The 13918-nt window shown below is 41.2% G+C and overlaps 1 protein-coding gene across 1 annotated transcript; it reads left to right on the top strand.

Moving 5' to 3' along the window:
• Positions 1-4773: 4773 nt before the first annotated feature.
• On the top strand, positions 4774-13598 carry mettl21ca (methyltransferase 21C, AARS1 lysine a; the record flags this gene model as incomplete). Its single annotated transcript, XM_080730304.1, has 13 exons — positions 4774-4867; positions 4966-5114; positions 5241-5352; positions 5499-6269; positions 6404-6561; positions 6688-6808; positions 7264-8088; positions 9759-9895; positions 10028-10145; positions 10516-11343; positions 12355-12512; positions 12653-12773; positions 13162-13598. 13 exons carry the CDS (start codon positions 4774-4776, stop codon positions 13596-13598), a joined length of 4029 nt encoding a protein of 1342 aa, XP_080586430.1.
• Between the last annotated feature and the right edge of the window lie 320 nt (positions 13599-13918).

The following is a 13918-nucleotide window of genomic DNA, read 5'->3' as shown; positions in this document are numbered from 1 at the left end:
AGAGAAGGCTTCAGAAGCTGAAAATAACGGAGTGGGTGTTCTAAAACTTTAGCGATTTAACAGTTAGGACAATTTTAAGATTTGTTTTATAAAAAAAGTTACATGGTACAACTTTAATATTACAGTAAGATATTACTAAGTAATAAGTTACTGTCCAACACTGGTCACGAGCAACTGTGAATAAATACCACTGCACTCATTATGTCTGATTTCTGATTCAGTATTAAGTATTCTAATTCTGTATTCTCATCGTTGTCTCATGTTTATTTTATTTGAAAGTGAAATTTCTTTTAAATATTTGATTTAGCAAGTAGGCTAAATATATAAAATTTTGCTCAATGTTAATACTCAACCGAAATGTTGTATTAAATCCTTTTGAAGACAGTGCGGGAGTTTTTCTTTTTAGATTTGTTTTGAGCAATCATATTCATTACCCATTTTCATGAACATACTCTGCTTTCAAAACGTATTCATGGCTTATAACGATTATTTCAGTTTCCACCCTCAAAACCCACCTCTTCCATATTGCTTTCCCCAGCTAACACATTCCACTGTCCTTCTTATCTTTAATGTTTTTTTGTTTATTCTTAGTTTTCTCTTGCCCCCCCATGTTAAGGGTCTTTGGGTACTTAGAAAAGCGCTATATAACTCTGAGTTGTTATTATTATTTGATCTTTAGAGTTAACAATTGCTATAGGCATTCAAAATCATCACAACCTTATCCTGTAGTTGGACAATTTCACTGTTCATTTCTGATCAGTTTGTGTCATAATTGGCACATTATATTGATTAACTTTAAGTATTAGGCTAATGGTATTTTGTAAAATCATGCTTGTACATGAATAATATGGACAATTTAAAGTAGTAGCTCATACATTTAATTGTGTCTGTATTCCTTGGATTGTACACAAAAAACAGCCTTAGTGTCCTGCACTAACTACAACATGGACACTCGTTGCAGCTATTGTACACTCATCCATTTCTTCCATGACAGGTCACATTTCAATTTGGCTTTCTGCTCCTCATAGAATGACATGCCTTGAGGTCACAGTGGCCTTAATGCCCTGCCCACACATAGCCACAGCTGATTAGACTGTTTTTTCCTGGCTTCTGGTCAATATTTATTTTAGATGCCAATCAATGTCAAATGAGTCCAGTTACTCTGGTTGGGCCAGTAGTTCATATAAATATCCTACCAGTAATTTGTATCCCATTATGTGAAATAAAAAGCATTATTATTTACATATTTCATAGAAGGTAATGCAACGTATTGAAACATTTATCAATTGAATTACTCGTGCCAGCATAGCGCGCAAGTAGGGTGATGATGCTCTGCTGGTCGCACTTGTGTTCTTCGGAAAGTGACTATGAGTGCACAAGGCGCAAGTTGGCACCTCCACAGAGTGCAGTCTAGTCATTTCTGTGGACAAATAATTGTTTTATTTTATGGCCTTCCTGCCCTGGCATTTGACCTTTGTACCCCCCAATGTACACCACCAAAGGCCAGTGGCCTTGCCCATAAAATGACAAGATTCCAGGCGGGCCTACTACCTTACCTACCTGCTGCTATTAATAGAGCTCCTAAAATCTTAAATGACACCTACAGTATAGTCAAATATCTGTTACATGTTTGGCTGTGCTTCATTTGGCCATAGTAAGAAGACAGAGGAGTCTAGAGGTGGATTATTAGGTTACTGTTACTGAAGCCAAAGATGTAACGCACCTGCTGCCATGCTCATGCACTTTTATATCTTATCTTAGTTAGGTACTATGTGTAAATATGTAGATCATTTGTTTGTTTTCTTAGATTTTCTCCTTTCCCTCTTGCAAAAAAGAAAGAAAGGGAAGAAGAAGGGGGGGGGGGGGGGGGGGGCTCCGACTCTTCTTCTTCCCTTTCTTTCTTTCTTTCTTTCTTTCTTTCTTTCTTTCTTTCTATGGAAATAACACAATGGGAACTACCGGTATGCACGAAAACAAATTTCACACACCGTTTACTTCTGTAAACCTGTACTATGATTCTAAAGTTGATTCTGATCACTGCCAAGACAAACCTCAATCAATCAATCAATCAAGCCTTATTTATATAGCACAATTCAGACACTAAGTGCAGTTTCACAGGAAAAGACAAAAAAAGCAGATATATGCATATATTATATATATACAATTACATATAAATGCATTAATAAATAATAATGTGAAACAGGAAGAGAAATCCAGCTATCTGAATAAAAGCGATGCTATTTTTGATATTGGTCTATGGTCTCTGCTCAACCTTTCAGGCCGCGACCCCCGCGACCCCAAAATAATCATGTTTTAACTGGGGATCTGGGACCCAAATGCATTCGGGTCCCCATCCGGAATCAATGTGGGTAAATTTACTATAATCAAATTGTTGTCTTAGGAATGTCACAAATACAAAACAAAAAATAATAATCATTTGGGGGGTGAACTACTCCTTTAAAATCTATTCTAAAACTGACAGGCAACCAACAATGCTCCACTGTATCAGTAGGATGTGGAAACAAAATGATGTCATGTCATAAGAAGGAGTGCTGGCCTGGCATGCGCACTTGCAAGATGTTTCCGAGATGAAGTTCAGTCACAGCACTTCATTCTTTTATCCTGATAAGGCTGCTCCACGGCAACAATGAGTATAAGAGAACTGGCCAGTGACCTGAGCTCATCCATCACATTTCTGGCAATTCTGAACAAGATGGTCTCACGTCCCTTTTGCAAATCATCTGTCAGAAATAGATTACCACGCAGAATACCCAGGAGCTTAGAGAGGGTGTCAAGGTCTATGGGACGGAGGAGAGGGTTCTGTAAAATGACACTTGTATTCCAAATACTGGCTAAATGTAATGGAGTGTGCTTATTTGAGTTTGTGTTGCAGTAGCTCATGGTTTTCTTAGGGTTTGCAAACTTTGCATGGCACAACATGCATGTTAAACCTATCGTGTTACTATATGTGCTAAAGTAATTGGGGTCATGGCAGCTAAGTGGGGGACCAGGCACTCCACAGATATGTTTCAAACTATCTGGTTTATTTTTAAATAGTCATGGAAGCCATTGGCTTTTTTGCATTAAATTAAATACCTTTGATTTTCCTTTCAGCATTTCACGAGACCACGATGATGCAATACAGTGAAATAATAAGAAGTCAATGCAGGTTTCAAGGTTTTATCTTTTTAAATCATCCGTTCTGGACAAGAAATCAGATATAGAGTATGACTTTTGCTTACAAATGCTGCTTAACATCTGAAACTAATATACCAGGCAGGCTGGCCAAAAAAGATATTCAGTCATAATTTATAACTATAAATCAACCTGGCTCCATCCTCAGTGAGCTCACTTGTCTCTCTGCATCTATTTGTGGACAAAGATGTAAGCAGCAGAGACTTTGTAGTTTCATATACTGACAGTGAAAATGACATATAGGCCTACTGTAAATGTAAACAATTGTAAACAATGTGCAACAACATCGATACAATTATTTCATATTGTTAGCATCAAGTCATGTAATGCATTTAGAATGGAACAGAAGGCATTCATTCTTTGGCACATGTTGATATTACAGTCAACATGGCATTGCACAAACCACAGAAGCTTCTCGGACATCAGTACAGGACAGCCCATCTATCTGCAGACTGTGGTATTGAGTATCCCAGCTATTGGTATTGTGACATTTCGGTATTTCTCTTTCTCTCTCTCTCTCTTACTGCTACTTTATTCCGTATGTCTGCCTGTGGGTGGTCCTTGTGTTTACTTCACCTCTCTAAAAATAGCTTTTGCCCTTGTGATGATGATGGGAGTGTCCTGCAGGATGCTGTTTCTATCCAGAATCTTGTGGACCGTGGTCCCATTTTCTGGAAATTAAAGCAGCAGGTTACAGGTAGGTTACTTCATCTGAGACTTCTACTTGAGAGTTGTGGAGTTGTGAGCTAACAGGAAACTAAAGGTGTAAATCTGAGAAGAGAGCATGTTTGCTGTGGTCTAACACAATTTTGAGACTTGAACCATAACTGTTTGGAGGATACATTCGCAAATGGAAAAACTGGAGTGAGAACAGAGATAGCAATATGTAAAATTATTGTATAATTGTTTTAGCAACAGTAGGCTATAAGTGTTTTGCTCAATAAAAGAATAATACCAAGTGCTTGTATTTCTGGTTAGAAGTAAATAAATGTCAGAATTATTTTATGCTCATTTCCCTGGGTCAAAAATTAAAGGAGCTATAGTCAACTTTTTCTTGAAAAACGGACGCTAAAATAAAAATAATGTTTCTATTAAAAAATGACCACAAAAAGCGTAAAATAATGATAAAATAATCATTTTGGCCGTTGTCAGGCTGACTTTGTTTACATCCCTTATCAATCCATAGAAGAGGGATATAAACAAAGCAGTCTGACAATGACCAGATTGCTTCTCCTGGGATTCTGCTTGGGCTGGATGAATACTTGGACGTGCTGAACATGGAACAAACAGACTGCCTGTTCACATAATTTGATAAGAGCAAGGACACAATCCACTTAAGGTTGAATCATGTAGTGCCTGTTACATTTGGCCTAGCATGTAAGAACTGTTGAGTGTTGGCCTTTGGATGTCACTGTCACCCCCTGACCCTGTCATCTTGTTGTTTTGTTGTCCTTTTTTGTGTTGTCTTAATACATTTTCTTATTTATTGTGTTGGGTAAAAATGTAATCAAAAATCTAACACTATTAATGTTAAAAGAAAATGTTTTATTACACCTATGACAATCCTGTCAACAGGTCATGGCTGCATTCTTCACATCATACGCTGTGGGGGAGAGCAATGGCATGACAAAGGAGGAGACTGAGGAAGATGGGGTGAAGGCTAGAAAAGAAGGTCAAATGACCATTCTAAAGTGAACACCAATGCACAATCTTTTTTTCCCCCTTCCAGATATGCATGACTTGTGGTTTCAAATTCATTTCTGATTTTAGTTTTTGACAGCAACAAATCTACTGTCCAGAGACCAGACAGGGCTCCCGGTTTCTACTTCCTGGCTGATAAAGAGGTTTACAGCTATGCAGGACATAAGATCCCCATCACTAGCTCTCTTGACTCCTATGCAGGCATGGTATGGCCAGCGGTGAGTAGCATTTCCTACCAGTACTTATAAAATATAAAATGTACATTTCATATATGCATTATTTCTGTCCAGATTTATGAATAAAATCCTTATAACTGGTGATAAAAATAATCTTGTTACCCACAGGCACTGGCATTCTGTCGGTACCTTGAGACACAACAGCTGAATCTTCGGGACAAGGCAGTCCTGGAGATTGGTGCTGGGACTGGCCTGGTGTCTGTTTTAGCGACGCTCCTTGGTGAGTAGAAGGAATGCATTGCACACCCAAAAAGCCCACCTCACCTCACATGACATGACATGACATGACATGACATGAAATGACATTACATAACATGTAATTTCTGAGACGCTGTGTGCTATGAGACCGCTAACCTTGGTTTGCAGGTGCTTGGGTGACAGCCACAGACCTTGAAGATACCCTGAGCAGTCTGGGATACAACCTATCCAGGAACACCAGGGGACGATGCAGATACACACCCCAAGTGGCAGTCCTGTCCTGGGGTTATGACACGGAGAGCACCTACCCTAAATCAGTCTATCACTATGACTACGTACTGGCGACTGATGTGGTCTATCATCATGACTACCTGGATGAACTGCTGGCCACCATGAAACATTTCTGTCAACCAGGAACCACTCTGATCTGGGCCAATCAGATGAGGTTTGAGACTGATCTGACCTTCACAGAGGAGTTTAAAAAGGCCTTCCACACAGAACTGCTGTTTGAAGACGGGGAGATGAAGATCTTCATGGCAACATGCCGGGAGGGAGAGACGGAAGAGAACCTGGTTGAGGAAACACAAGGCAGTCTTCATGAGGAGCAGAGAGGGGAAGAAGAAGAAGAGGAACTGGGTCAGAATCTATTAATCAACGGCATGGAAAAGTGTCCCGAATGGCTTCACTGTGTCAGTACAGCAGAGAATATGGCTGATGAAGCAGTACGAAACAGTGTAAACGAACAAAGAACAGAAAATAACTCAAAGCAGGCCCAGGAGAGAATTGACTATAAAGAACAAGATGCAGAGAAAGATGAGTGTAGCCAGGCATCTGTGCAGAACCTGGAACCAGAGGAAGAACGCTGCAAAGACACTGAGACAGAAAACAATGACTCAACATGTGGCACTCAGACAAATCAGGATGAAGACACAGGCAGAGGTGAGTCATCATCCACATAACATGTAAACACGTCACAAACCATGCAATACATTCTATAAATCTACATATTCAACTGCAGGCAAAGCCTCCACTTGAAAAGAACTATTGTGATTTTATCAATCTGATCTGTGCAGCAAAGGACACAGAGCAGGTGGCTGTGCAACAGCAGAGTAAACCAGTCTGGGTTCCCACGGTCCACACCAAATGGGGGAATGACATCTACTACTATGTAGAAGAGAAAATTGCCATTCATGAGACCATAGATTTCTACGGAGCAGTAATGTGGCCAGCAGTGAGTGTCTCTGCCAGCATGAAAACAGACAATACAGATTACACAGTGTTGGGTTCCAAAGATATGATACTGTGTTGACATTGCAGGGTTATATCATCAGTCCTCCTGGTTCCCTCTGTCTCATAGGCCTTGGCTTTGTGTTACTGCCTGGATAACAAGATCTGGCAGAATGTGAACCTGATGGGGAAAGCGGTTCTGGAGTTGGGAGCAGGAACGGGGCTGGTTACCATTGTGGCCAGTCTACTGGGTATGACTCACGAACAAACGTTTAACAGCTTTAACAGTTAGAAACAACAGAATCAATATCATGCATGGAAAAGGAATTTGGACTTGACAGTGGGACCACAGCACGACACACAAGCCAAAAGTATTAATCATTTCAAATGATAGCCTGTTGTGCTATTCTGGTAAAGCTGGCCTTACACCAGCTGACATTCAAATGATTTCATGGTTACAGGCAAGTCGTAATAAAATCAAGGCGAGTCAAGGCGCACTCCCGTCATTAAGTTGTCACTCGATCATTAGGTATGAGGTGGTTTGATATTCTCAAAAGTCACAAGTCAAATCTTTAGAGGCATCTCACATCTAAAGACTGAGATCTTTGAAAAAACATTATAAAGTCTTTGAAAAGTATTTTTAAAATCTTAGTGTGAGAACCTTTCCAAAATCTTGCTTAAGATAATCATGATCATGTCTTTTCAGGGGCCAGAGTAACAGCTACTGATTTGCCTGATGTGTTGGGTAACCTGAGAGACAACGTGAAGAGGAACACCAAGGACCGATGCAGGTACACACCCGAGGTGTCAGTCCTGTCCTGGGGTTACAACCTGCAGCGCACCCATCCTAAATCTGTCTATCACTATGACTACGTACTGGCGACTGACGTGGTTTATCATCATGACTACCTGGAGGAGCTGCTGGCCACCATGAAACATTTCTGTCAACCAGGAACCACTCTTATCTGGGCCAATAAGGTGAGGTATGAGGCTGATCAGACCTTCACTGAGAAGTTTAAAAAGGCCTTCCACACAGACCTGTTGTTTGAAGACGGGGAGATGAAGATCTTCATGGCAACATGCCGGGAGGGAGAGACGGAAGAGAACCTGGTTGAGGAAACACAAGGCAGTCTTCATGAGGAGCAGAGAAGGGAAGAAGATGAAGGGAAGATGGAGGGCACTGGGGGAGAGGAGAACAAAGAATATTGTGTGAAGTATGTAAAGGAACTGGGTCCGAATCTATTAATCAACGGCATGGAAAAGTGTCCCGAATGGCTTCACTGTGTCAGTACAGCAGAGAATATGGCTGATGAAGCAGTACGAAACAGTCTAAACGAACGCAGAACAGAAAATAACTCAAAGCAGGCCCAGGAGAGAATTGACTATAAAGAACAAGATGAGGAGGAAGATGAGTGTATCCAGGCATCTGTGCAGAACCTGGAACCAGAGAAAGAACGCTGCAAAGACACTGAGACAGAAAACAATGACTCAACATGTGGCACACTGACCAATCAGGATGAAGACACCGGAGGTGAGTCTCTGTCTGCATGAATGAAAACAGTGGTGGAAAGTAGCAAAGTACATTTATTTACACAAACTGTATGTATCTACAATCTTGAGGTATTTTTCAGTTTTTTTTTTCTTTTTTACTTTATACTCCTACTCAACTGCAATATTTAGATTTTGTGCTTTTTACTGCACTCTGATTATTTGACAGCTATTACTAGTTACTTTGCAGATTTAGATGATTGATTCAAAACATACATTAACTGTTAAATTATTATGTGAAACATGCACACATAGCTGATCTACAACCTCATAGCTCATTGCATCGTGAGCTTGTATAGAGCCCTGGTGGACTCCGGTCAATGAAGTATACTAGCCCTTACCCGTTCAAAGATATGAGCTCCGAAATGATGTGCAGTGTGTGGATTATGGGATGTGCACTGTGCACACAGTATATGAGGGATGGAAAGTAACTTTAACTGGTGCTTGCATGCTAATATGTAGGAGCATCAATGTAAGAAATACCCGTTCCATTTAACGGCTACAGAGATACTGTGTACCGATCTGCATGATTTTGGACAACATCTGTAACAGGGCCAGAACCACCCCCCCCCCCCCCCCCCCGCCCGCCCGCCCGCCCGCCTGCACACACACACACTCCCCCCCCCCCCCCCCCCCGTGTGTGTGTGTGTGTGTGTGTGTGTGTGGGTTTGTGTGTGATTGTGCATGGCCTGAACAACAGCGCCCCTCCCTTAACATGTGTGGTCACAAAAGGTACTGTAGGCTAAATAGATATAGATACACCATAAAAATGCAATTATACAGCATACGATTTGTGAAAGTGACAAACGGGCTTCACAGTTATGTCAGGTGTGTTCATATGCTGATGGTGATGCGATTTCAGATCAATTGCTCCAGCCACTGAGGAGAAACGCGGTTTCAGACAGACAGACACTCAGACAGACAGACAGACATTCGGAAAATTATATGTTAGATAAGGTAGGGCTCAAGTGGTTAAGCTACAGTATAGTCCTACCCCTTATTAGCACATGAAGTAATTACAGTTATGCCCACCTTGATCAGCTGCAACATTAAGGTATTTAACACATTAATGCATTTTACCAATTACAATTATGATTGTGAAATTTGCTTCTGCATAATGTTTGGTACTATATAAGTTTATTTTGATCAATTGTCATTTTACTCAAATACAATTTTGAATACAGGACAGGATTCTTGTAACATAGTATTTTTACATTGTTTGTGGTATTGATACTTTTACTTAAAAATCACACCTAGTGTGAAGTGAGCGGTGCTATTTCTGAGCTAATTTCATCAAGCGTCCCACTAGCCAATCACAGCGCGTCTTGCGAAGCTTGGCCAATGGGACCATGGGCATACGACAAACTTTGCGCCGTTTGTGCCAAGCTGTAGGCCATATCTAGGCCAGATGTAGGCCACGCTTCAGTTTGCTTAAGCCCCGGATTTTTTTTTACACGTTTTTCCTACCAGTTTTTAACCGGACAAAACCAGGTGTTGGAGCTTAGCTCCTGTTCCAGGAGCACCGCTCAAAATATCGGAGTACTCCCATCACTGACCATGAAATATGTTTTATAAATCGACATCTACTATAATATCGACTGCAGTCTCCATTTATAGGAAACAATTGTGATTTGATCAATTTGTTCTGTGCAGCAAAGGCCACAGAGCACAAACTACCCTGGTCTCCCACGTTCTACACCACATTTGGAAAAGACATCTACTACTATGTAGGAGAGAAGATCACCATTCATGAGTCCATAGACTCCTATGGAGCAGTAATGTGGCCAGCGGTGAGTGTCTCTGCTAGCATGAAAACAGACAATACAGATTACACAGTGTTGGGTTCATAATATCATACTGCATGGTTCACATATTGTCACATGATGTGTTACTCAGTCCTCCTGGTTCCCTCTGTCTCATAGGCCTTGGCTTTGTGTTACTACCTGGATAACAACAGGCAGAAGGTGAACCTGATGGGGAAAGAGGTTCTGGAGCTGGCAGCAGGAACAGGCCTGGTTACCATTGTGGCCATTCTGCTGGGTATGACTGACAAACACACATTTAATTAACAGCTTAAAACAATAGAATCAATATCATGCATGGAAAATACATTTGGACTTGACGATGGGATCGTGTACAGCCTCCATAATGCATGATATGTGGGAATCCAAACACATACTACTAGTAGTACTCAGCTAAAGGAGAAAAACAAAACATGGCCAAGAGAGATATTAGGCTACTCTGCTACAACTACACCATCTCAGTTTAAACTGTGTTTTACCCGTGAATCTTGACTTCACCTGCATGTGCATCGGCCTGAGTTATTATAAACCATAACTTGAATTACTGAACATTTCAAATGATAGCCATTTGTGCAATTCTGTGTACTGTCATGATCATATCTTTTCAGGGGCCTCAGCAACAGCTACTGATTTACCTGATGTGTTGGGTAACCTGAAGTACAATGTGATGAGGAACACAAAGCGATGCAGGTACACACCCCAGGTTGCAGTCCTGTCCTGGGGTTACGATCTGGAGAGCACTCACCCTAAATCTGTCCATCACTATGACTACGTACTGGCGGCTGACGTGGTCTATCATCATGACTACCTGGAGGAGCTGCTGGCCACCATGAAACATTTCTGTCAACCAGGAACCACTCTGATCTGGGCCAATAAGATGAGGTATGAGGCTGATCTGACCTTCACAGAGAAGTTTAAAAAGGCCTTCCACACAGAATTACTGGTTGAAGACGGGGAGATGAAGATCTTCATGGCAACATGCCGAGAGGGAGAGACGGAAGAGAACCTGGTTGAGGAAACACAAGGCAGTCTTCATGAGGAGCAGAGAAGGGAAGAAGAAGAGGAAGGAGAGATGGAGGGCACTCGGGGGGAGGAGAACAAAGAATATTGTGAGAAGTATGTAAAGGAACTGGGTCAGAATCTATTAATCAACGGCATGGAAACATGTCCCGAATGGCTTCAATGTGTCAGTACAGCAGAGAATATGTCTGATGAAGCAGTACGAAACAGTCTAAACGAACACAGAACAGAAAATAACTCAAAGCAGGCCCAGGAGAGAATTGACTATAAAGAACAAGATGAGGAGAAAGATGAGTGTAGCCAGGCATCTGTGCAGAACCTGGAACCAGAGGAAGAACGCTGCAAAGACACTGAGACAGAAAACAATGACTCAACATGTGGCACTCAGACCAATCAGGATGAAGACACAGGAAGAGGTGAGTTGTCATCCACATGACATGTTAACACAAACCAAGCAATACATTCTATAAATCTACATATTTGTTTATTTGAAAAGGATTCCCATTAGCTGATGCCGTAGCAATCCGCTAGTCTTCCTGGGGTCCATACAAAGACATATTACAAATACATTTTTAAAAAGCAATACAATAAAATAAAATAACACAATAAAACTACAACAACATTAAATAGCAGGAAATAACTTTTACAAATTAATTTATCATGAAGCTATTCCTAACTGCTTTCCAGTAAATACCTCAGTACTTTTTTCTTAAAGGCTGATTTATTTTGCGTTAGACGAATGTTCAGTGGTAATTTGTTCCAATAGTCAATGGCTCTATAAATTACATTTTTTTTCATTGAATTAGTGTTTGAACTAGGTACAACAATATGCTCATTAGCAGCATATCTAGTATTGTAATCACAAATCACAAACATCATCTCTGCTGTCGGGCAGAAACCAGCTACTGTATGTCCAAAATATTAACTTTTTACTAAATGAAAATAACCATGTTTTTAGAACAACACAATTCTGCCTCATCAAAGGTGGTATGGTGACTTACGTTATACATTGTTAGATACTTGAATGTTTCCTTATATCATCATCACCAAATACAGCTTGAGTGGAGTTAGTCGAGGTTTTTGACCGTTAATGTAATGTTTTCTTCACGCCTGATCATTCTAATCAATGATAGAAAGATCTTTCAGAAGTTGGAGTTGGGAGGTTTGACTGACAGTTTGAGGATCCAGTGGAGTTAGGTTTAGCCAGAAGCGCAGGGCTTTTGAATACTTTTCACTGGTTCAATATTTGTAAAACCCACACACAGAAGTAAAGGGTGTTCAATAGCACTGATTTATTCAAGAAAGATAAAAGGTATAAAATGGAGATAGCTGGTTTCTGCCCGACAGCGACGATATCGATCATATTTCAACATCAACTTCAAACAAAGAAGAAAACAATTGTGATTTTATCAATCTGATCTGTGCAGCAAAGGACACAGAGCAGGTGGCTGTGCAACAGCAGAGTAAACCAGTCTGGGTTCCCACGGTCCACACCAAATGGGGATTTGACATCTACTACTATGTAGGAGAGAAGATCAACATTCATGAGTCCATAGACTCCTATGGAGCAGTAATGTGGCCAGCGGTGAGTGTATCTGCCAGCATGAAAACAGACAATACAGATTACACAGTGTTGGGTTCATAATATCATACTGCATGGTTCACATATTGTCACATGAACAAGTGATGTGTTACTCAGTCCTCCTGGTTCCCTCTGTCTCATAGGCCTTGGCTTTGTGTTACTGCCTGGATAACAACATCTGGCAGAAGGTGAATCTGATGGGGAAGCAGGTTCTGGAGTTGGGAGCAGGAACGGGCCTGGTTACCATTGTGGCCAGTCTACTGGGTATGACTCACGAACAAACATTAGAAACAGCTTAGAAACAATTAACAGAATCAATATCATGCATGGAAAAGGAATTTGGACTTGACAAAGGGATCATAGCACACATAACTTAAATTATTGAACATTTCAAATGATAGCCTATTGTGCTATGATTTAAGATATCCTTTGGACCTTTTCTGCCTTTGATGATAGATGTACAGTAGACTGACAGAAATGGGTAAGAGAGATATGGGGGTGACAAGCAGCAAAGGTCGTCAGGATCGGGACTCAAATGCGACACACTGTCAGGCTGGATTAACAGCCTAGGTGTCCAGATTGCTGCACCAGCCGTCCAGGGCCGGCCACTTGTTCTATTCTGGGTATGATAATCATGATCATGTCTTTCCAGGGGCCAGAGTAACAGCTACTGATTTGCCTGATGTGTTGGGTAACCTGAGAGACAACGTGAAGAGGAACACCAAGGACCGATGCAGGTACACACCCGAGGTGTCAGTCCTGTCCTGGGGTTACAACCTGCAGCGCACCCATCCTAAATCAGTCCATCACTATGACTACGTACTGGCGGCTGATGTGGTTTATCATCATGACTACCTGAAGGAGCTGCTGGCCACCATGAAACATTTCTGTCAACCAGGAACCACTCTTATCTGGGCCAATAAGGTGAGGTATGAGGCTGATCTGACCTTCACAGAGAATTTTAAAAAGGCCTTCCCTACAGACCTGTTGTTTGAAGACGGGGAGATGAAGATCTTCATGGCAACATGCCGGCCTGGACTAAAAAACACCAGTGGGATCGGGTTCAGAAGTGGATCTGACTTTTACTGAACTACTAGAAAACACTTCTCACATACAGCTGCTGACTCGGTAGAAAACACTTCTCACATACACCCGCTGACTCGGTTTCTTAAAGCTAAAGATTTGATGTGCTCTCATATTAAGAGAGCATTAAAGAGTCACTAAGCTTAATTTAAATAGTGTGAAGTGACTTCCCATCATCCTGAATGAGCCTCCCAAGTATAGGGAAACACAATAATCTTCGGGTTGCAAAAGAAACAAACACAAATATAACTAAATCCCAGTAACAAATGGGGGTTCAGTACAAAGCCTGTCATTGTACAACATGCAGAAGCACTGTAATTTGGAAG

The sequence above is a fragment of the Nannobrachium achirus genome (assembly GCF_963921795.1).
Source record: "Nannobrachium achirus genome assembly, chromosome: 7".
In the NCBI taxonomy this organism is placed as follows: domain Eukaryota; kingdom Metazoa; phylum Chordata; class Actinopteri; order Myctophiformes; family Myctophidae; genus Nannobrachium; species Nannobrachium achirus.
Note: the sequence above shows the minus strand (reverse complement) of the source record. Positions and strands in the feature narration are given on the sequence as shown.